The following is a 24631-nucleotide window of genomic DNA, read 5'->3' on the forward strand; positions in this document are numbered from 1 at the left end:
ACTCAGTGCTATTTCTATATGTGGAAGGAGAAGCACAGAAATGTTTGTATATGCAGTCTTTCCATCCCTGGTTTGCCTGAATCCTTCCCAGTGCCTTTGCAAACACTTGAATGTCAGTGTGCAAACACTGAGTGTAGACTCTGGATTGATGGTGTACTGGAAAGCTGACTCTAAGTATGTCCTTGAAATGTGCTTTAAAGTAAAAAGTATTGTGGGTTTAACTGTTATTTTCTCTTTTTTAGATATTGATGAGTGCCAAATAATGAATGGTGGCTGTGAGGACTTCTGTACAAACTCAGAGGGCAGCTATGAATGTAGCTGTAAACAAGGCTTTGCCCTCATGCCAGACCACAGGACATGCACTGGTAAGGGAGATTTTGGGAACTTTTCTGCTTAAAAGGCTTATTTCAATAGTTTAAAAACTAGCCTTCTTTTTAAGGTTAAAGGTATTGTAACAAATGCACTATTAAAAAATAAAATAAATAGGAAGTGAAGCTCTTTTTCTGAAGTAAATATCTCCAAAGTATCAGAACTGGGGAACTGCAGAAACAAGTGCTTTGAAGAGAATTGGTTGCTGACAATTTCAGAAAGTGTACAAGTTGATTCTGATTTTAATAACAAATATCTCTAATTTTTTCAGTAGGACATAAATTTTCCCCCTTAAGGTATTGTAGTAGATCCAAATCTAAAGCAGGTTGAAGACCATTAAAAAAATTATCATGAACAGAAGCCAAGATGCTGTGCATGTGTATTGTATGGTTATGTTGGAGAGAGGATAGACAGAGATGCTAGTAAAGAAGCTGATTGCTCTGTTCTGTTGTTTTGTGGTATCTGCTGTTAAGGAAGCAAAAAAATTCCTATTTTTAGTTCTTTGTTTAGTCAAGTGCAAGTATGCTACGTTAAGTCAGAGCTAAATGACTTGCAGAGAAATTGAAGACTGAATAATAGGATTCTTTCTTAGGAAACAGGTCTTTTGCACTCTTAGAAGAGTTTGTGAGAAAATTTTTAGAGCTCTGTTATGACCAACTGTTCTCGTTTGAGAATCTCGAACTCATAATCCCAGGAAGTGAATTGTACTTGCTGATTTCCACATAGGTTACTGGAAAGACAATTTTCTCTTACTTCTTGCCTCACAGGCACTGGCCTGATGAGGCATGCGAATATTTGCCAGCTGTTTGCCAATTCCATCCAAGAGCTCCTTGAAGAGCATGTGAATTATAACAGGATTAATCCCTTGGAATAGAATTGCCTTTATAGTTGAACAAATAGAGAGTTTTCTATACTGGATTATTAGAATGCTCACATTTAAAATCTGTAAATATTTATGGACCTTGAACCAGGGTCTCAATTACCCTGAGCCCACTCACTACCATTCCAGAAGATAAAAGAGCCCTAAAGCACAGCAAAATGTAGTTTTCCCCCACGTTGTGGCTTGCTCTGTCAGAAAGATTTAAAGTGGCCAGCCTTCAGCAAGTATCAGACCCTCATTCAAAGAAAGAATTCAACTAGAAAAAGTGCAGATTTGATTGACCCTGAAAACCTAAAATATTTAGATTAGAAGTAGTTGCTTTAGCTGAAGTGTCTAGAAAAGGCAAGCTTTTACAAAAGCTTGCCCAAACATTGGTGTTTGGGGCACTTTTTAAATGCAAAAATAAAACCGGTTGATCAAAACTGTGCCTCAGCCAGAATCTAAACCCAGTGAGAGGATTAGAGTGACATGAGAGGGAAGGGAGGAGGGAGGGGAGCAGAGTCTCTGAGCCACTTTTCTGTTTTCATCTTCTTTATTTGACTTGGACCAAATGACCCAAATCTCACTTGAACAGTCTTTGGGATCTCAAATCTGCTGGCTAGAAACAGTTCTGTCTTTACTCCCCCTTATCCTTTGCCACCCAAAAGCAGAACAGATCATTTACAGCACCTTCCTGCACATTAAACTAAAACCCTTGGAATAGGAAACTGTCATCTTTCTGTTCTCAAAGTCAAAATGCAAGCAGCTCCCTTTGCTGTGGGGAGGGGATGGATTCTCTGTGGTTTGTCCACACGTTAACCTGACCCTGAACACGTCCATTGAAGTTGGTAGTCAGATCTTACTTCAGTTGTGAATTTCTACATATCTATTTCTACATATCCTACCTTGACTCTGAAAAATAGAATTTCCTTCACAGACCAGCTGTAATAACTATTAGCTATTCATTTTCATGCTATCTTCTTATAAGGACTTGCATGCAATAGCCACATATAAAAAGGTTTAAATAGCAGAAACACCAGACAACCTTGGATGTCAAGTCAAATCTAAGAAAATATCCAGAGATGTGAGGGGTCACCTTCACTACCCTATTAGTATTGAAAACACTGTTTCCTTCTCTTGAAAAGATGTTATTTACATATGTAAACATCTGGTGAGTATTCAAAATCCACATACTAAAGTTTTGCCTCTGCCCAAAGTAAGAAGAAGAAAAATAATTTGTAACTTTGCTTTCATGGCACTAAATACCTGGTTTTACACTGTTAGATTACAAGATACCTTCAATTGTGACCTTCAATTGTGAAACACCTATTTTCAGTTTTCAGTTTTCTCTGTGTGTGAACATGTCTTTTATCTTTAACATCACACAAAGCTGGAAGCCATCACAGAATATATTTGCTGATAATTGACCTGGTAAGAATGCTCTGCAGTTCAGTAGTAGGTCATGTTTGAATTGGTGAGGTTATGCATAAATAATCAGCTCAATTAGGAGAAACAACAGGTTCTTTGTCAGCTGATTTTCCCCCAACTGTGAAATTGGTACAGTGGCAGGTTGGTAAATAAAGTTCTTTATTTCTGTCATTATTATTCCCATTTCTAGAGCTTAAATTTGCATGTTAATTCAAATTCCATTCCAAATTAACATTTTCAGGCTAATGTCCATGTCAACATTATTTGCTTGTTAAGATAAACAGGGACTGGTCAGCCTTCTTCCTTGCGGAAGTTGTGTATCCACACAAGCACTAGCTGCTAGAAATACAGCAGAATAATGAACATAATATTTTAAATTAATGTGAGTTCATTTTCTGCAGCTGCATAATTACTGCAATCCACAATAGACTGCTCTGATAATGAGTTACACCCTTTCTCTTGGAGAAGATTCCTGAATCTTGTCCTTTTTGTGCTGATTTTTTTCCCATGATATACTAGGCAGAGATTCTGATTTTGGTCTTGCTGGTCTGTGTTGGTGCTGACACAGGAAGATTCTGGGGATTTTTACAAGTAACACTAGCATAACCCCAGGGGCTCAGTAAGATTCCAGAACTTAGCATGATTGCCTTAATAGAATAAAGGATCTGCTTCTGCAGCTTGGCTCCAATCAGTGATGGCAATTTTATCAGTTATCAGTTGAGGAAACAACTTTTCATCCTGGAGGATGTAACTATATGGCTGGCCTGGGCAGTCAGCTGAAATACTAAATAAGACCACAAAAATCTCTTAGTGAAATAAATGTATGTACTGTAATTATTCCCATCATGAGTTGAACTGTTTCCAGTTTGTCACCACCTTGAGATCTGTAGAGGTACTTTGCATGTATGATCCTTTTTTAAGATCTGTAAAGTTTGGTATTTTTGTTGCTGAATTTGACTTCAGAGCTTCCATTGATTTAAACAATGATGGCTTGTATCCAAGAATGCCCAATTATATGTGGCCTTGTGGTACGACAAAAGTTCTGTTGGAGCTCTTTTCTCTGAAGGAAAAGTTGGTTCCTATTCCTCCCACTTGACTCAGAAGGGAATATTTTGCCATTGATTTTAGCTGAAGACAAGGAACTTACTCATCAGGACAATTTTGCAATGTACTGCTCAGTTATTTACAAGGATTCAATCTTCACCATGTTTATCAGAGCATTAAAATGCCTACTTGCCATGATAATGGTTCATTGAACTGGATAAAGGTAACATGTTTTAATTTGATTTTCCCCTGTAGATATTGATGAGTGTGAAGACAATCCTAACATCTGTGATGGAGGCCAGTGTACAAACATCCCAGGAGAGTACAGGTGTCTTTGCTATGATGGATTCATGGCATCTGAAGACATGAAGACTTGCATAGGTAAGTGAAAGTACATATATTCCAATCTGCATTAAACACTGAAAAAATATTTATTAAGGCACTCTTTCCAAGTAGACAGAAAATGATATTTAAAGAGTATTGCTCTTATTTCCTAGTTTTGGTCACCTGACCACAGAACCAGCCCTATTGCACAAGTGCAAATAATCTTCTGTATATCCCTGGAGATTGGGGTGCAAACATGATCTGTAGCATTGCATCTTTGTGTGCTACTCTGGTGTAGTTTTTTATGCAACTTAGGTAAAAGAGTGCCTGCAGAAGGATATCTAGCAAGATAATCCACCAGTGCTAATCTAAACTTGTCTCAGACAAAACTTTGTGGAAGTGTTGTACCTTGGTACAAAAGAGTTGTGAAACAGCATATCTCCAAAACCACATTTTCACATTTTAATTTAAAATCTTGAGTGTATTTCGAGAGAAATGTCCAACAAAACTAGACAGTGCATGCATGCATGTATATAAAAGTGTACAGACACATATATGTAGGAATTATCAATAATCACAGCCATTCTTTGGATATTGTACTGCACCTTAGTGTCTGTTTTTACAAAAAGCAGGCATTAAAGGTATGTTAATGCAGATATGGTTATTAACAGTTACCCAGATCTCAAAATGTGTGCTTGTATGCTAGGTAAGGAATAACTACTATAAACAGCTTTTTCTTTGCATATCTAGACCTGTGTTTGTATCAGAATTAATATCTAAAGAGATTTTTCCATTACTTTCTAAGACATCTTAATTCTTGGGGTTTTTTAGATGTTAATGAGTGTGATCTGCATCCAAACATCTGTCTGAGTGGAACCTGTGAGAATACAAAAGGCTCATTTATCTGTCACTGTGATATGGGATATTCAGGCAAGAAAGGCACGACTGGTTGCACAGGTAAGTTTTAAAGCTTAAATTATTAATTTTTACTTAAACTCATGAGTCTGCTTTTCTGGTGTTTAGAACCTCCTTTCACTGTGCTTCTTTTCACTTACTTGTGCTCCTATTTTACCTCTCATCTGGATTTGCTGAGCTTGTGTTCTGCTAAACTTCAGTGGTACAGCATTCAGCCTGATGCTGCTTCTGCTGAAATGAGTGGAGCGAGGATTGGGATCAAAATTGGGCGTGTTACTGCACAGTTGTTCATCTGAGAACAGAAAATGCCGTTCTCTGCAACTTGACAAACTCCTGAGGACCTCAGTGCATTTGGATTAGTTAATTGTATACTATGCAAGCAAATAACATGTATCTGTTCAAAGTATTATTTGGCAAACACAGATGGTTTGAAATATATGCTAAAATATATTTTCAGTTTTTGCAAAGTGTCGACAATACAGTTACACAACTACATTCTATCAGCTGAATCAGAATTTGCTTTATTTCATGTATTGCCAGCAAACAGAAATGAGATTCAAATATACAGGCTCTGAGGCCATGATATTAATAATCCAAGTGCTGGTGTCTCAAGCCAAGGTGTTGAGAGTCTTAGACTTTGCCCAAATATGAATGCAAACATATGTTTAATATAATTTTTAATGTAGACTTAGGGTAAACACATTTCTGGCAATGTCTTTGAGACACACTTTTATTCTTAGTCTGCACTTATTGTACAGATTTAATAATATATTTTTTTAAGTGCCCCAAATATATGAAGCTGGTTTTTTACAGCTCTCACAGAAAAGTCTGAGAGCTGGAGTTGTATTTTGCATATTGGGCTATGGATGAATAATTGTGCATTAGTAACAGCTGCCTTTGACTTACATATGAACTGATCTAAATCCAAGAAATCCCTAATTGTACTCTTTAGACCAACATTTCAGTGTTCATTTTTTCTGTGCTAAATGATATGAAGATTTTCAGAACTCTGGACCTGAACACCCTCACACTGATCAGTCACACATGGTGCAGCTGTCAGTCCCAGCCTAGGGAGCAGGCTGGGAAGATGAAGCAGTGAGTTGAAGGCAAAAGACAGAGAAAGGTCATGGAGGCAGGGGAAGAATCTCAGGGATGGCTTTTGGAGAAGTGCCTGAAATAGCCACCATTCTAGCATCATGTGATTCAAGGTGGTGGCAAATGTCCCAAGCAATATTTTTTGTTAAAGGAGATGCCAGGAAATCCCTCTGTCCTAGTCCCAGCCAAGCCCTGACCTGTGGATGGACATTGTCATGAAGGCTCTTGCCACCTCCTTACACATTTTTAACCTTTCCTGCTGCTTTTGTCTGCATGCCAGTATTTCAGAGAGTTTGGCACTCACAAGGAAAAACAGCACAACACCTTAATTCCAACAGATACTATAGAAGGGCTCAGTAATTTGAAAGAGCCCCATGGTCTAAGATGAAAAAGTGAAGTATCAGTTATGCTGATACAGCTGAGATGGGATCATACTCAAATAATGAATTTTTTAAAAATGTTTCAAATAAAAAAGCAGGAAGCAGAGCAGGAAATGTCTAGATTGGTTAAATAATGAAAAAACTGTGGATACAGATCCCATAGTGATTACCTTGGGTAGGTTCTCACATTCTGTTTTTTAAAATGTCTTATTTGCCGCTGGAGAACTTTGAATTTCTCATTTCTTGTTTGCACAGTATTAGAGCAGAGTTGAAGTTCCCAGGCTCAGGTACTGCAGACCATGAGAGCCTCCTTCAATATTTCCTCAGGACGGACCTTGCCAACAGCAGTTTGACTCCAGAACCCAGTTCTTGTCTTACAGACAGATCAAAAGCATCCACAGTTTTTAGGAATTCCCATGGAAAAAAAATGTTACAAAAACATGTACAGCACTTTGAATGGGAGATCCTGTGTTTCTGAGAACAGCTAAATCATATCCTTTGGGTTCCATTCCAGTTTTGTCTAAATATTTCATCTCCCTTGTCATTACTGAGTGATTTCATTTTAACAAATAAACTTGTTTTTCCCCCCCCAATCATTTAACAGTATTCAGAATCCACCCACTGACTTACATTCCCATCCCACACAGATGTTAGTTGCCCTAGTTCTCCCCTCTCCTTGGTTCTCAGTAAGAATGTGGACAGAGTTTAGTAACAAAAACACGATTTAAAAAATACTATGCAAAAATACAGGTTGTAGATGCAGCTTTCCAACATCAAGTGCTGTGAATGGCTTAATTTCCATTCACAGGGCAAACTGTGATAATCCAGGCTTAGAACAGTTCATTTTAGATTTTCCTAGGCAGGCAATGGTATGCAGCCACTAGAGAGGAGATTGCTGTGTTTTCCCCTATCTCAGTTCCAGATCACCCAGCTTTATGACAAATATCTTGTCTCTGCTTTTTCTGTCTATAAAGTATACATGTGCTTGTGCAGAAATGAAGTCCTGCTTTGGAACTTGGGTTTGTGTGTTGTGATTCATCACCACTGAATTACTGCCTGTAAATCTGCAGTATTTCACTGTTGATGTAGAGACTTAAACTTGCTCTGATATTTTCAATGGGAAACAAATTCCTCTCTGACTCTCTCCCATCCATCCTTGCAGTTATGGCTGTGTGCACACCCCCTCTGGTTGTTCCTGGTAGAGGGGGGCTTGGACAAGCTTAAGGTGCTCTTCACAGAGTCAAACTGAAAGAGGTGAACTTGGCAGTAATTTCCCAACATAGCCAACAGATCAAAAAGGAATATGTTACAAGTCAGCTGGATTTCTCCACAGCAGGCTCAGGGAGTTGGGAGGCTGAGACCAGGCTCTGATTCTGCAAGGGCCATGCTGTTGCCATGTGGAGGAAGGCTGGTGGGAGTTACTCAGCTGCAGCCTTGGTGTGGGCTGTGAGCTTGGAGAGTTTGGTGTGGAGCATCTTCCACCGATGACAGCGTTAGTGGATACAGGAAGAGTGAGTGCACACTGCATACCTGCATGGCTGACAGGAACTTGGGTCTAGAGAGGTCAGACATTTGAGGCAGGGAAAGGAAGAGGTGAGCCTGTCATTTGCCCTCAGAAATAGAGCCATAATATTTTGTGACTTGTATAATGTACTCTCCTCTCCATTATTCGTGGCTTCTGGCCATTAATAATACATTGTGTTTCAGGCTTGATGGCACAAGAGAGTTCTGGTACCAATGAAGCATATGTTTGCCATCATGAGTCTGGGAGCTGGCTGTGTCAGGCCAAATACCAGAGGATGATAATGAAATCCTGCCCACCAAAGTGGGGTATTACAGGAGGAGTGCACTGGCAGTAGGCATCTGTCCAGCAATAACACACTGTGCCTCAGTGTGCTGATGATGTAAGGATGGATAACAGGCAAGAGCTGAACTGTCCCATGTGAAACTCCAAGACTACAGTATGCTGAATAAAATCTGAGAGTGATTCCAAAAGAGAAAACAATTTTACATATAGGAAGATGAGAATAGGGAATTTTTTCCCATGTATTTTTCAACTAGTATGACCACCAAGATGCAATTCACAGTCTTTTCCCTCTAAAAACCCTTAGTTTTTCCTACCTGATTACATGGGCAGCAGCCCAGGAGGAGGAAATGCCTTGTGACTTCCACCAGACGACTGGCCCTCGGGGAACTGGGCCCAGGCTCGCAATGCCAGCGAAACGTCAGTGCAGTAAAATGCACAGATATACAGAGACTGCCAAAAAAATGTAAAAGTCAGAAAATGCTTAAGGGATTTGCATAATTGCTGACAAACAGTACTGATTTATAGGTGGAGTCTGAATTAAATTTACAGTTTGCTAAGGATTCTTATAGACCATTGAAGCCCAATGAAACCTAATAGAAACCAGTACACAGAGTACCTGGAGGATTTCATGCCCAGTGATGAACATGTGAATTTTCTTCAGTTAATGTACACTCTCATTCTGTTCAAATGCAAAGGAATGTTTCTAGAGTGTAGGTGAGGAAACAGTGACTTATTCCCATGCTCCTCTCTGGCCAGCTTCAGTGATCCACTTCCAGAGTGGGTAAGGGTGTGTTGTGCAGGTATTGGCTAGCAGTTTCTTTCCTTTGGTTGCCACATTTTGCAAGCATAGTGCAAAGGGTGACAGGTTTATATGATGTATTTTTTCTGCACACACATTGAGAGCCCTAAAAGTTTGTGCCACTGTGATTAATGGGAGAGACACTTTATTAATTGGCAAAGGCTCGAGAGAAAAAATATTTGTCCAAAGAAGAGAACTGAAGGAGCCAACAAAACAGGGTGACTGACAGGTTTTTTTCCCCAGAGTGCTTAGGATTGTTATGATGTCAGGCCTGCATATTATTTATTGTGCGTATTCTCATCTGTTGTAAGCAGACAACTCTCTTAGTAGGAATGGGAGTTGTGCAATTGCAGAGCTGAGAACATGTGTGCAGCAGCACTGGGGCACAGTGGGACTGGCTGAGGATGCAGTGTCAGTCTCTGACTGGAATGTCTTTATTTTCCTTGGCTTGTCACGGACTCATGCTGGAGGCAGGAGAAGGTTGATATAAATCAGTGACTCACTCCTTTACTCTGTAGTGAAAATCCCCGTGAAGTCAGTGGGAATAGGCCATCATTGTGTGAAACCCTGACTTCAGTAGTGTCCTCGTGGGTGCTCTTTGGGTCATGATACCTTTACTCAGATCGAGTAATGCCTTTGTCTTCAGACAATTAAATGGAACTAGCTGGAGTATTTGAAGAGTATAGTACTGTTTGTACTGCCATGCAGACAGAACAGGGAGACAGAACTGGACTCATGCTTTTATTAAAGATCTTGAGTTAATTTTTCCCCTACAGAGCTCAACTTCTCCTTTCTGTTTCGTTCTGTGAAGCCATAATTCAATACTTATGGCAACATAAATCCATATTAAGCTCTAGTATAAGAAGGCATAAATTCCAATGATTTCAGTGCACTGTTTATACAGAGCCATGTTTGGTCTGAGATCTCTTTCGCCTTGGAAATAATGGCAGTGTAATAAATGTAGACTTACAACTCAGCTGTGCAATGAAAGGAAAGAATTGGGATTATAGCAAAACAACATCAGAGTTAAACACAGAGGAAAAGAAGTAAAATCTGGGATGAAGCCAGTGATGGTATTTTATATGCCTCAATCATCTTTCATTTAAGTATCTGAAAAAACTTTCCATACATCATGGAAATAAGCCCTGCAATGTGCCTTTAAAGGTAGATGGCATTCGAGAATACAATTTGCATTCCCTATTTGATCTTTACCCAGGCAAAAAAGTATGGAAATCTATTGAAAATTTTTACTGGAGAAAAGATATTTATTTTATTCAAAGCAACTGGAATGACATTTCAGTGGCTGATGCCTGAGAAAGTTGATCCCATTATAAATATCCCTATTTGGGTATAGATTTATATTTGCAGCATTCATTCCAAGGAAGATTCTAAGCTTTTTAGAGTGTGTGTCAAAGAGCTGATGGGGAACAAGTGTCCACTGCAAGGGCCCCAGTGTTGTGGTGCTGCTGTTCTGCTGGGAGGTGTTAGTGGGGATTCTCAGGTACAATGTGTCAGTGGGTCAGTGCTTGGTGGGATGGAGCCCACAGTCACTTTATGGAGAGTGGAAAATTTGGCTTGATTTTTCTTAAATCTGAGACTGAGCATGACTTCATTGTGGTGTAGCTGTTGCATGCAAGTTTCTGTTTGTGTTTGCTGGTGGTTTAAAAAAAATTCTTGGCAGAAACCTCTCTGGTGATGGGGTTTTTTTGTGTTTTGTTGTGCTCTGCAGTGTATAAGGAAGCTTGTGACTGTATGTTTCAAAGCACCAAACAATTGAATACAAAGGAGTCTTAATGTGAGCAGTGGTTTAACAGTTTGGAGTTTAAAATCATGTAAAGGTTAAAATACAGAGTGTTTGTCTCAGCTTTTTTATGTCAGTGTATACTGTAGCTGACCTCTTTAAATTCCTTCCAGTCTTTCCCCAAGCCAAAATGAGTTGCATTTTTTTCAGGCCACCCTTAAGATTTTTTGACAGATGCAAGTTTCCTGTTTAGTGTGATGTTATCTTCATGAGTTTCTGCACATGCTAAAGGCAAAACTGCTCTGAGATTATTTGCTCTTGACCCTTTTTTAAATTTTAAGAAGTAAATGTCCATTTGCATGTTTTCAGGCCTGGAGTTAACATTCATTAATGGTAGATTCCAGCTGCCAGATTTAGATTCATATCTAGATGTCAGCATTCAGATTATGGGAATGCTTATGTCTGGAGTTTTGAGTCAAAGCAATGCCTCACTTAGAAAGAGACTCAGAAAAGCAAGATTGGATTAAATTCCACTTCAACAGACTAAAAAAACTCCAAAGCATTAAAAGCCAACCCACCAAAAAAAACCAATACAAAACAAAACCAACCCCAAACAAACAAAGCAAAACAAAAAGCCCAAAAACCAAATCACAAAAAAAACCCCAAAATCTCAACAACAAAAAACCTCAAGCAAGCACAAAACTCACCAAACAAATACCCCATCCCTCCCAGACAGCAGTCATTTTCTGCTGGGTGTTTTCTGGCCTTGAGTATTTAATTTTAGGATAATAGACAGATGCAGTCTGCTTTTTGAAGTCATATGTTGCCTTTATGAAAAGGCAAAATATGTGTACAAGGCATAGTGAAAGGACACAGCCTTTTGTCTAGAGAAGTGTGGGCAGAAAAACTGAAGAAAGTGTTGTAAAGGAAATCATTAAGGTGATATCTGGTCACTTTCTGCATTAGCTCCACAACTTCACCATCTTTAAAGAGCTAATTGTTTGCAGGTAAAATCATAGGGAAATTGAAGTCTGTGATTTTGGGGCTGGAAATCCCAAAGGTTGTTACATATTTGATGGCTGATGCCCTTCTGGAGGGTCTGAGCTGGGGTTTTGTCTGTGGAATCACATAGAGTTATGAGCTTGTTTTGCCTTTCCATCAGCTGTTTTACAGAGCGAGATGGTTTGGCTTACAGCAACATCTAAGACACTTGGGAGGGCTGAAAAATGGGTATCAGTTTTAAGTGGTTTGATGTGGACCCTAGGTAGATTACATCCTGCATGGAGGTAAAGTGCAGTTCAATAGGGCAGTTACAGAAAATACTGTAAAATCCAAAGCTCAGACAGGCAAGAAAATTCCTGCCAGTTTTGTTTCAGTTACCAGTAATAACTTCTGAAAACATCACCTTTTAGTTTATACATTCTTCAACTACTTATATGGAGCATTAATAATGTTTAGTGAGAAGAGCAGGAAGAATGGAGTTCAGTTTGGGTTTTGCAGTCTATACATTTTGACATTGCCAGAGAATGCCCAAACATGAAAATAAGGTGAAAATAGCAAGTACTGAAATAGAATGTGCTGGCATGACCATGTATGTTGAAGACTGGATGACTTGCTGCCTGGTGTCTCCAAGGATGCGTCTTCCCACTGAGTTCCTAATAAACTGCCTGCCTGATGAGCTCCTCAGCTCTCCTGGTAAATGCAGTGGTACAGCCTGTCCCCAGCCTTGCACACAGCCCCTGGCCAAGCGGAACCTGCTTCATTCCCTGCCTGGGGACAGTCCTAGGGGCAGCTAGCTGGTGGTGCCTGGCTGGAGTTCATCAGCATCTGTGCTGGGGGCTGTGGGAGTGCTGCATTCCAGGAATCCCTGGGCAGCAGAGTTTCCTTTGACACTTTTTAGCAAACTCTGCAGTGTGGAGCCACTGTTGTAGTCCCTCTCTGTAGACTCTGCCCATCTCTGCAGGATGGGCACTCTGGGAAGGCTGTTTCCTGAGGTACTGTCTTCATTCTGAAATATACCTTGGAGTGAGCTGCAGCAGCACTGCTTTATGTGCCTATCAGAAGAACAGGTAGTGGGGCAGCATGTTTGAAATGCGCTACGTGCTCCTTTTTCCTTTTCCCCCCTTTCCCTTTCCTTTCCTTTCCTTTCCTTTCCTTTCCTTTCCTTTCCTTTCCTTTCCTTTCCTTTCCTTTCCTTTCCTTTCCTTTCCTTTCCTTTCCTTTCCTTTCCTTTCCTTTCCTTTCCTTTCCTTTCCTTTCCTTTCCTTTCCTTTCCTTTCCTTTCCTTTCCTTTCCTTTGTTGTGATTTCAGCTTCCTTTTTAAATGCCATGTTGTAAAAAATGCAGGCTTGCTTTCATGTTCACATTGCCTTTCTTGAGAAATTCTAGTGTCAGTTGTCTGGATATGAGAAAGTGGTTCCATGAGCTGCTCAAACATCTCTGTTTACAGATATCAATGAGTGTGAAATTGGAGCCCATAACTGCGACAGACACGCCATATGTACAAACACAGCAGGAAGCTTCAAATGTAGCTGCAGCCCTGGCTGGATTGGAGATGGTATCAAGTGCACAGGTGAGAGTCTTATGCATTTGTATTTATTTGTAAGGCCAGATCACAATGGGGTTCTAGCAATTCTGAAAAAAGTAATACTACACCTATAAAATGTGAGGGCAAGTCGTTATTGAACTGTTAGTTTGATTTGACATGATCTGTTGGAGGATAAGTCCTTCACCATGGTATCTGTGAAATCAGCCTTATCTCCTGTTTAGTTTGTGAAATGATGGGAACAGACTGAACCATGGACAGAGATGCTTTGTGCTTGAGGGCAGCTGATGGGAGGCAGTGAGGGGCCTCCTGGTGCTCCCCTTGAAAACAAGGTACAGGCCTTAGTACTGAGTGCCTGGAGGTTCCTCCTAGTTAGCTTGTCAGACTTCTTTGGTGGGCTGCAAATAAGCTGTTCCCCACTTTTTCAGTCAGATGGCCACCCATATGTATGGGTCTTATTATGGAAGATTATTTAAAGTAGGGCTTCTGTGTGCCATACACTATTTAAACTTTGCATTCATGTATGGGTTTTTAACTAATTTTTCCCCCTGTTTTATTACTTTAAAGATCTGGATGAGTGCTCCAATGGAACCCACATGTGCAGCCCACATGCTGACTGCAAGAACACGATGGGCTCTTACCGCTGCCTGTGTAAAGAGGGTTACACTGGGGATGGCTTCACTTGTACAGGTGAGCTCAGGAGAGCAAAGGATCAGCTCCATGCAACCCAAGTTAGTCTGTGATCCAGTGCACAAAACCAGCTCTTAAACATTTGAAATTTTCATTAATATGTCATCATTAATTGTCTTCTCCTCACCTAGGTTGCCACAGCTTAAAATAAATATTATATATTATACATAGTCTAATTCAATCGCTTTTTTTCCCTTGATAAAATGTAATTTTTCATTCTGCTTTTCTTGTTAGTTTAAATGAGTGGCAAAATTTCTAAAACAATGCTTGAATATGTAATTTGGCTAGTTAGTAAACTAGTCCATTGGCTACTCACCTTAACACTTAAATAGTAGGGCACATGCATCAAAATTACTTCACAAAATTGCCTAGAAAGGTTTGTCCTTTCCTCAAGTGAGTGTGTGATGTCTGTCTGCTTTGCTCCATCATCCTGAGAGCTGCTGTCAGGATGCAGTGCTGGCATGTAGAATGAAGGAAGTAGCTGCTTCTGAAACCTCATTTTATAAACTGTAAATGAGATTATAAAACTTTGCTAGAGAGTTGTTTCCCACCCACACTTCAGTCTTCTGCTTTGAAGAGCAGATTAGCTGATGTGTGCTCAGTCATGAGAAGCCCTGCTCTTGCACTGAGGATTGCTGTGTGGCTGGGGATGTTGCTGCCTGGAGCAGAGCCATGTCACAGAGCTGGTGGGCCAGCTTTTCAGCTGGCGCAAATCAGCAGCTCTCTATCAGCTGCAGCAGGTTTTTAGAGCATCTGAGAATCTGGATTATCAGGTTTAAGGCTGGGTTTGAATAATTCCAAATTCTAAGCAGACCTTGGAATTCTGTTTAATTCTCTCAGTGTAATTTCATCTTGAATCTGATTCAGCTTCCTTAGTGGACTTCCTAACCCAGTGCTCTTTGTTAATTTCCTGTATGATGATTTCCAGGAGTCTGTAAGCTACACCCTTCAGATGAACTGCTTATAGAACTCTGCATTCAGTAGAACTTTTTTTCTATTTGGATACTTTATTGTTTGTGAATTCAAGAGGTGTCTGGGACTCAAGCTAGAGCACTCAAATGCTCTGTAAGCCCTCTGCCAAACTGTGCAGTGTGCAGCATTCTCCCTGGTAGGTGATTTTTGATTTACCAGCCATGGACTTTTCAGAACTCATGCTGCCAGCCAGACTCTGTTGCAATAAGGGGGTGTTTTGGTGATGTGTAACATTTCAGCTTGAGAGTAAGGGCCATGATCTATCCAAAGGTGAGTGGAGTCCAGTAGGAAGGCTGTTTCTCTCATCAGCTGTTAACCTGCAGTTTAGTTTTGATGAAGTTCTTTTTGTCAGTGTTTTGATGTTTGGCATGGAGAACTGCCTATTACCCTGTGTTTGCGCACTGCATAGTAAACCTCTTTTTTTTTTTTTTCCAATTACTGCCTCTAGGCTTTGCTGTAATAGAAACAATAGCTATAATAAATTTCATGTGCTCATTCTGAGTCTAAATTTGACCCTGTGACTGCCTCCAGTTGTTATTAACTGGAGCTACTATACAAGTCTCCTAAAGATTTTCCTTTTGATTAGAAGCTGTATTTGCAATATGTCAGGAATATACAGAGCTGTTACATGTACACATAGCTAGATTGCAGTTTCTTCTGCACATGTTCAGATAGAATAATTAAAATTCTTGGAGCACTGAATGCTTCACCTCAAATGTTGGTGAGAAAAGCATCTTTACTGCTAACTTGCAATATCCCTTCCTTTTACAGACCTTGATGAATGTGCAGAAAACTTGAATCTCTGTGAAAATGGGCAGTGCCTCAATGCCCCTGGAGGGTATCGCTGTGAATGTGAAATGGGATTTTTGCCAAGCGTAGATGGGAAAGCATGTGAAGGTAATTCTTTGTAAGCTTTGAACAACACTCAACAGATTCTGCCTTAATACTGTTTTAATGTTCCAATTTTTTACAATTGTTTGCTGTTGTGGTTGTATTGAGAACTGCATGATTTTTTTTAATAGTATTTGCTTTTTTGCACTTCATACATTTATTATGGATCTGTAGATGTTCATCTACCTGCTGTATATAAAGAGAACAGCTTTTCAAAGCCTATCTTATGATATATTATTTTGGGGTCTAATTGCTGATCCAAATGGCACTGATAGCTGCCATTTCTTCTTGATCATTGATGTCCAGATCTTCACTTTATTCAAAACAATTAAACAGAAAAAGTTGTTAGTTCTCATTGGTATGTCTGAAGCTGAAAAGCAGTGATTTGGTAACCAATGCAATGCAAATGCTTTGATGGCTTCTGTGAGGTGCAGAATCAGTGTGTGAAGCCTTGCAGAAAGTCTGTGTGACTACACCAAAAAAAACAAATCCTGTGTGACTATTTGTTCAATTTCAAAAGTGAGCTGTTAACAGTTTACAGCTCATTCATAAGAGCTTTGCATATGCAAAGATTCAAAGCAATCAAATAATAAACATGTTACCAATGTGATTAAGGTAATATATTTGATTTGAACATTTGAAATCCTCATTTGTTGTAGCATTAATGAGTTAAGTCAGTCAAGGAGTTGCAGCCCTATCATCTGACATAGCAATAACTCGTGACAACTGATATTTAATGGAGTTCATAAGTACATCACTTTAAAAAGGATTTTTCCCCTTGAAAAGTGTTCTGTGTATTTTTTAGAAATCTATTGAGTCAAATAATTTGAGAGTGAGTTTCTTTAAACAAAAGCAATATTAGGTTTCATAATGTTTCACGAAACAATTTACTTTCAAACCTTTTAGCTAAGTTTAGCTTTTTTAGAGGCTAGCTCCTGTTGCTAAAACAGACTTGCCTTCATGTCTTAGTTGTGTACACTAAGTGCAGTATTTTAAGGTCCTTTGTAAACACACACTTTTTTATTGTATCAAGTTAGTTGTTCTTTGTGCAGTGCATGTGGCATTCAGTAAATACTGGTTCAGACTCAGTGATTTGAAGAAAAGACACAAAAGCGTCTGCTTGCCAAGCTTTGAAGTTCACCTTTAGGCACAGGCTTTTCTCTTGCTGGTGTCCAGCTTTCTGCAGATGACTGCTGATTTTTAATAAACTTCATTTTATTAAGGCATGTCTTCTGCTATGTTTAATATTTCTACTTGTCAGATTAGCCCACTAATAAGCTAGGATAGTTTCTGGCATAGCTTCCGGAGATATTGGAAGGAGCCTTTTTCTCTAAAAAATCATTATGGATTAGATTCCTTAGGCTCCAACATAAATCTTAGATGTTACCTTTTCTTGTCTTACACGATGTGCAGAAGCTGTGGTCTTCCAGATCCATGCTGCTGAAAATGTTTGCAGTTCTCTATGTCTCAAAAAGATCAGGAAACCTCATATTTTTCTCTTCCTGTTCCTTAATCAGATATTGATGAGTGCTCACTTCCTAACATCTGTGTCTATGGTACTTGTCATAACCTCCCTGGACTCTTCCGATGCGAGTGTGATGTGGGCTACGAGTTGGACAGAAGTGGTGGCAACTGCACAGGTAAAACTCTGCACAGCATGCCTCTTAATCTGCTGTCAGTGCCATAGTCAGCTCCTTGGGAAATTCTTTTAAGATGCTGTACAAATCAAACTGGTTATAGGAAAATACAGACTTCTCTACTGTATAACACAGGATTCACCATATCTTTTTTATGCTCCTCTTTACTGTTCTTTGTCCACCTCTGATATCCCCTTAAGAAGGGGAAAAACAGATCAGAGAATCCCTCAGGCAGAGATGTATTGTGCTTTGTGCAGTACTGGATGTAAGCTATGGCCTTGTCTTGTATTTTTCCCTTAAGTTCTTTTGTTTAGTACTTTATGTGAATCTTGTTCATAGATTGATTTTTTTCAGGAAAAATGCTTTATTTCTTTCTCCTATGAAATGATGAATTCATCTCAGACTGCTGTTCTTCTAAGATGCCTGTCTATTTTTTAGAGCTTTCTGGAGACCACTGTCTCATAACTAATGGATTTGTGATGGTCAGCATACGGTATCTGATGTATCAACAGTGCTCTTGAGTGTCCTGGAGTATTTGCTTAGGACATGCTGTGTTTTTCTTGCAGATGTTAATGAATGTGCAGACCCCACAACCTGCATTAGTGGCACGTGTATCAACACTGCTGGTAGCTACACCTGTGAGTGCCCTCCGGATTTCGAGCTGAACCCCACCCGCGTTGGATGCGTTGGTAAGGGACTACTCCCTATGCTGTTCACAAGGGAACTTCCACAGAGGGGCTCCAAGCTGGCTGCTTAGGAATAAAGTCCTGGGTCACGGGAAAGGGCTTGACCAGGCTCTTCAATTCCCATCTCACTGCCCCTGGCTTAGAAGGTGGAGTAGGGCAGTGGGAGCATGTCCAGAGTTGATGCAGCATGCCAGCAGTGCCCTGCTGCCAGAAGCAACCCCTTGGTGCTTGTTAGAGCTGTCCACAATTTACAGCAAGCAGGAGACAATTTTAAAATTCAACAAACTTTAGTCCATGTCCAGCTGGCCCCAAGATGGCAGGCAAATGAAGCTGTGGCATGAAGCCACCCATGGTCTTGGAGCACTGAGTGCACTTGGCTGGGTGCAGCTTCATGACCAATGGAAATGCTCTTGTATTAGGCTCCAACTGCTTAGTAATCCTAATATTTCCTTGGTTTTGTTTGTTTAAGAGGGTGTAGGATGCTTCTCAAATTTTAATGTGTTTGAAATTCCTAACATTTAGTAGATGCTTTCCTGCTTGTAAACCTTGAGTAGAAGAGAGAGTAGTGGATATCTGGAACTGCAAAGATGTACTAATGTGAGGGAAAATGTGAGTGAAAATGAGAAAAAGCCTGGCTGACATGCCCTTGGACTCAATAAGTAAATTTCCTACTTTGTGAAAAGTCCAAAAAAGCCAAGATATGGAGCACCAGCAACCTACCTAAGTGGAAATGCTGGGGCCCCCTGGGCAACTCAACTTAGTTGCTTTTGTGTCCTGCAAGAAATGGGAGCCATCTGTGAGTGTCCCTCACCCTGGGGGGCTGTGCTGTGTTTTGCTCTCTCCTAAGATGTGTTTGTCATTGTGTGCATTGTGAATAGATACACGATCTGGCAACTGTTACCTGGACATCAAAACTCGGGGGGACAACGGTGGCACCTTCTGCAGCAATGAGATTGGAGTGGGCGTTTCCAAGGCCTCCTGCTGCTGCTCCCTGGGCAAAGCCTGGGGAGTTCCCTGTGAACACTGCCCACTGGTGAACACAAGTGAGTCTGCATTGCCTGGCTTGAGCACAGCCATGTGTTTGGTGGGATTTTTCCTAATTTAGCCAGGAATAGCTAAAATAGCTCAAATACTGGTGTGATTTTATTGTGGACATGCAAGAGACTGGCTTCCACTGGTCTTCACCAAAAACTTTACCATTCTTTCAGAAAATTTATTTAGTCAGAATATTTGTGTTTCTTCTGAGAAAGTTTGCTATTACACTAAAAACTACTGAACTATTTATGAAATGGAATAACAGATAATGTTACAAAGTAAAATCTAGTGTCTCTAGCTGGTTAGTTTGTAAATTTATATTTAAATTATCTGTAATAATCTGATCTGTTTTCAAAAAAAATTGTGCTGAAAATGTTTCTACTATATATGCTCATAAATCTGTTTTGTTTCCAGCTGAATATAAGGTTCTTTGCCCTGGAGGGGAAGGATTCAGACCAAACCCTATCACAGTTATATTAGAAGGTAATATTTGCAATTTCCTATATTTGCATGTCTGAAATTGTAAAACTCTGTAGTGAGGGTCTTTTTCTTTTTCCACTGTAAACATTAATAAAATGTTTATGTGTTTGTTTGGACAGATATTGATGAATGTCAAGAGCTGCCTGGACTTTGCCAAGGAGGAAAATGTATTAATACATTTGGGAGCTTCCAGTGTCAGTGTCCATCAGGGTACTACTTGAATGAGGAGACTCGAGTGTGTGATGGTATGGAGCTTTCACTTAACTAGACTTCTGCTTTATTCTTTGAAAATAATGACAGATCAATATGCAGAGAATGAATCTTTCCTTGAAAAGGAGCACAACCAGACTAAGCACTGTAAAGCTATAGGGTGGTAAAATTGAACAAGTTGAAATACTGCATTAAGAGTGTGAAAATTCCTTCTTGACCATGTTGAAATAGATTTTTTATTATCATACTTTGATCAAAACCTGAAAGCCCAAGAATTTTTTTCTGTAAGACATAATTTGGTAACTGGCTATAAAAAATAGCTGTTTGGTAATGGGCAATGAGTAAGCAGTCAGATAAAAGAAATTTTCCCCATGAATCTGGTGGACTAGTGTGTCCATGTATTTTTCCACTGCTTTTTTCACCCCTGCTTATCAAGTCATCAACTGAAAATATTGGTTTTACTGCAAAACATGTTCCTTTGCACAGCACAATCACAAGTATGTGTCACATCATGTGCCACTCTCAAGGTGTGCTGGATATAAAATCTTAAGCAACCCATCAAGTTCCAAAATTTCCTGTTGTCCATGCTGTCTTTGGTCTTCCAGATTGTTAATAATGTTAATGTAGTGCCCATGAGGTGCAAACCACTGCAAAAATACAAAACATTCAGGCCTTAAATTAAGGCTGAACCAAATTGCTTCATCCACATTATGCTTGTGTAGCCTGACAGATGCTGAGTGGTCTGTCAAAGATACTCTAAAATTTTAAGGCTGGGGAAATATTTTTGAACTTTTGGGAACTGAAGTGTTTTGGAGATGGTGTTGTGTTTGGTTTTGGTTAGATTTTTTTAAAGAAACTTAGTCTTTTGATGAAGTAAATGTGACATCTTGTGTGGGGAAAATGGCTCACTTTCCCCACTCAGGCAATGCTCAGTAGGAATTCCACAGGGAGCCACCTGGTTCTTCTCTAGATCTTAGAGTCCAGAATGGAGAAGATTCTCAAATACTATTTTTGTGCAACAGATGCAAAAGTCAAATTGCTGTTTCTGAGCTTTCACACATATGAGAGTTCCCATCTTTGCATCACAGCTGGGCTTTCCATGGCCACCTGTGCTGCCACTTCCTTTTCTGTGAGACTTCGCTCCACCATGACCTTCCTCAGAGCCCCTTCAGCTCTTCTCCACCAGCACCTTCCTACCTCAGGCATTACTGAGACATTTTTGTTCTCAGAAGCACAACAAGAAAGCTTCTGTGGCCACTCACTCACTGCCTGTTTGTTCTCTTCTAGATGTGAATGAGTGTGAGACACCTGGCATCTGTGGGCCTGGCACGTGTTACAATACTGTTGGGAACTACACCTGCATCTGCCCTCCTGATTACATGCAAGTCAACGGAGGAAACAACTGCATGGGTGTGTGCTGGGGTTTCTCTAAAACTTTAGCTTAGTGCTTTGGGCCAGGGAGATCATCTCCCCTAAGAGTTGCCTACTGCATTGGCCTGAGGTTTTCTTAATTTTCACAGATATGAGAAGAAGTCTGTGTTATAGAAATTACTATGCTGACAATCAAACCTGTGATGGAGAGCTGCTCTTCAATATGACCAAGAAAATGTGCTGCTGTTCCTACAACATTGGGCGTGCCTGGAATAAGCCTTGTGAGCAGTGTCCTATCCCAAGCACAGGTACATGTTTGCAGTGCAAAGCCTTGGTAACGTCATAATCACTCTTAGTGAATGTAACACCATTAGAGATGCTATGTCTTTTTTTGCTCTCATGGGTCTAAAATGAAGGGATTAGTTGCCTCTTTGTCCTGGAGATGACCAGCCCCAGTCATGATGAAGGCATATGTGGAGTGGTTTGTGTCTGTGCTGCTGGGTTGTGCCTGCCTTGTGCCAGTTTCACTGTCTCAGAGACTTCGTACTGTATATTGATTGATCCATCTCTTTGCAAGTGCTTGTTGATCCAGTGTTGAGGCACTGACCAAGACTTTATTGGTGTTGCTCCAACAAATACAGGCTCTGCTCTGCTCTGCCTTGATTGCTGTTTGCCATGAAGGGCCTTTGTGCAGGCTGGGGGCTGGCAGAGATACCTTGGTGTGCTCTGGGAGTGATCTGTGTTGAGCAGCCAAATGTAAGATGTAGGAGTGTCTCTGCTAATTGCATGGGCACACAGGACTCTGGTTCCACACTGGGTGAGACTGCAGGACATCCCTTTCTGGTTTGAGGTGGTTTGCTTCAAGAACAACTTCCTAGACACTTGATTCTTCCCACTTACAGTTCAGGTTTTAACGAGTCAGATCTGAAATTGTGTGCAAACATTGTAGTGCACAGGGATAGGCATAAACAGAGCAAAATCAGCATGTGATCCCAACTGACATGGTGAGTTTGGGAAAGGGGCTGCCTACCTCTGCATGCTCTGCACGTTCTGAAAGAGTAGAAGAACTTTCTTGGCCAGAGCATATGATGACTTTTTGACTGTTGATTAATTCCAAATGCTTCAATCACTGCTTTGCTTTCCTGTTGCAGATGAATTCTCCACACTCTGTGGAAGTCAAAGGCCTGGCTTCTTCATTGACATTTATACAGGATTACCAGTTGGTGAGCTGTAATTTATGTTTTGAACTGAATTCCATGCTACCTCTGCCCAGGGAAGAGGGAGGGGAGGTTGTTTGTTTTTTTCGTGTGAGGAATAACAATTAAACAGTGTAATGGAGTTCAACCCTCTGTTTAAGTCAAACTTGAGTGCAAACTGGCTACTCCTTGCTGGCAGCAGTGACAGTTGCTGCTTGTAATCAAGGCAACACAGAGCTCCAAAGAAACTGTAATCAGGGCTACATGAGCAGGGCACAGATACTGGGAATGAGAGGTCTGGGAGTAAGGCCAACCAGCATTTGGTCTGAGAGGAACTGGGAGTCTTTCCTTCAAACTGAAGCAAGATTTAGTCTGACATTTCACATCGGTCCCCCTGGGTATTTCTTTGACACAAAAATCCTTTTTTCTGCTCAGCTGGAATATTTCTCACATATGTTATTGTGTGTTACATTTGAATCGTGAGTAACAAATTGCAAAACAAAAAGAGAGAGAGAGAGGAGGAATTTTAGGACAAGGAATTGAGTAAATCCCTAATGGGACTCCCTTTTGTTTTCATTTACACTAAAATGCAAATGAAAAGCAGATAATGTACCCTGTAACAAACAGAGATGGCATATATGCAGAAATCAGATGCTTTAGCACGAAGCTGTTCTGTGGTGCAGTGTTTAGCTAGTTCAATGAAAATGTTTCTAGTAAAGTGGGGAATGTAATTTTTAAAGAGGTTACAGAAATGCACAATATTTATTTACAAAGTCATTGCTTGGAAGCAAAGTTTCCCCTTGTAGCTATTAGCATAGTCCAGATTGTTGCAGAGTCTGCTCAGCTAATTGGGCCCAGCACCAGCAGGGAGCCCTTGGATGTTGCTAGCATGCACAGGTAGAAGCTGCAGCTGCAGTGCTTGGTGTGTGTGCAGGGCTGTTGCAGGCTGCCACAGCACAGGGCTGTGCAGTGCAGGAGCCAATGGAAACAGCAGGGCTGTCCCACAGAGCCCCCAGCACTGCCAGTGCCTGCAGGCTGTGCTGAGACTGGTGCACACACAGCTTCCCACAGCTGTGCAAATCACAGCTCTCCCTCTGCTTTGGGGTCCAGGCTGTAGCCTCAGCTGCTGCTTTGGGGTCCAGGCTGTAGCACTCAGCCTGCTGCTTTGCACAGGGGTCACTCATGTCCCATACACCTGCAGGCACAGGATCAAGCCCTCTGCAGGGGCACTGCTCTGTGTACCCTCTAATGTTTGCTTACAGTCCAATGCTGTTACTTCAGGTGTTTGTTTCAGAAACAGAAATTGTTCTGGTTTTATTCGCCCTGTATATGAGAGGACTCTAAATTACAGAATCTAATGTAGAAAATTAGGGGTTGGATCCAGCAGAAAAACAAAGCAAACAAACAAAACCCACCAAAACCCACCAACACCAAGCCACATTTTCTGATGGAAACTCCTGTCAGCTGATAATTTCCCACCATATTCTATGACTGTGTACCTCAGTGCATATGTCAATGTTTACTGAAGGCAGAGGAGTCTCTGAACTCTCTCATGTCAGAATATTAAGATGTTCAAGGACCCAATAGGTGAGCCATATAATTGTAATAGCAGCTGGGTTTTTTCCTGCCGAAATCAGTTACCTTAACTGGGGTGTATATAAAGCATTGGCAAACCCTGGCTGCCTGGCTTAATCAATCTAATTAATAGCATGTTGGCAGCACTTCAGATGTTACCTGTCATTGGCACTTTCAAACTCTTACATAAGACCCTGAAAGGCTTTTCAGATAAACTAGGGTAAAACAGTGCAAAACTAATTCTGATGAGAGTTTTCATTCAATCATGCTCTCCTGTGTTAAACCAAAGACAGTTCCATTGTCTCTCTTTGGCTCTTCCCAACAACTCCACTGGGGCACTTGGGAAGGTGAGGAGGTTCATCAGGGCTGTGGGTGGGAGGCATGAGGAAGGATGTGTCTTCCTCTGTATTCCTCTGTAGCAGAATATACCTTCAGTACAGAGAAGAGTCAGAACCTGAGAAAACAGGAAATACCTAAATTTCCACAGTTTGGAGTGACTTGCTCAGCTATTCAGTTGGGAGCATTCTGATGCTTGCATTATGTTTGATAATTATCTTAAAGGCAAATGCATAAGGACATACT

The 24631-nt window shown here is 40.6% G+C and overlaps 1 protein-coding gene across 1 annotated transcript in view; it reads left to right on the top strand.

The window, feature by feature from the left end:
* FBN1 (fibrillin 1) overlaps positions 1-24631 on the top strand; it is a 142680-nt gene that overhangs the window by 94495 nt on the left and 23554 nt on the right. Inside the window, exons 29-42 of the mRNA XM_054272493.1 lie at positions 243-365; positions 3956-4081; positions 4856-4981; positions 13211-13333; positions 13874-13996; positions 15740-15865; positions 17377-17499; positions 18063-18185; positions 19061-19225; positions 19632-19700; positions 19817-19942; positions 21195-21317; positions 21428-21586; positions 22430-22501. Of these exons, the coding sequence (XP_054128468.1) occupies positions 243-365; positions 3956-4081; positions 4856-4981; positions 13211-13333; positions 13874-13996; positions 15740-15865; positions 17377-17499; positions 18063-18185; positions 19061-19225; positions 19632-19700; positions 19817-19942; positions 21195-21317; positions 21428-21586; positions 22430-22501 (1707 nt within the window). The remainder of the gene's footprint in view (positions 1-242; positions 366-3955; positions 4082-4855; positions 4982-13210; positions 13334-13873; positions 13997-15739; positions 15866-17376; positions 17500-18062; positions 18186-19060; positions 19226-19631; positions 19701-19816; positions 19943-21194; positions 21318-21427; positions 21587-22429; positions 22502-24631) is intronic.

Source organism: Melozone crissalis, unplaced genomic scaffold (genome assembly GCF_028551555.1).
Source record: "Melozone crissalis strain CALT ecotype California unplaced genomic scaffold, PUWL_Pcris_2 ptg000014l_1, whole genome shotgun sequence".
In the NCBI taxonomy this organism is placed as follows: domain Eukaryota; kingdom Metazoa; phylum Chordata; class Aves; order Passeriformes; family Passerellidae; genus Melozone; species Melozone crissalis.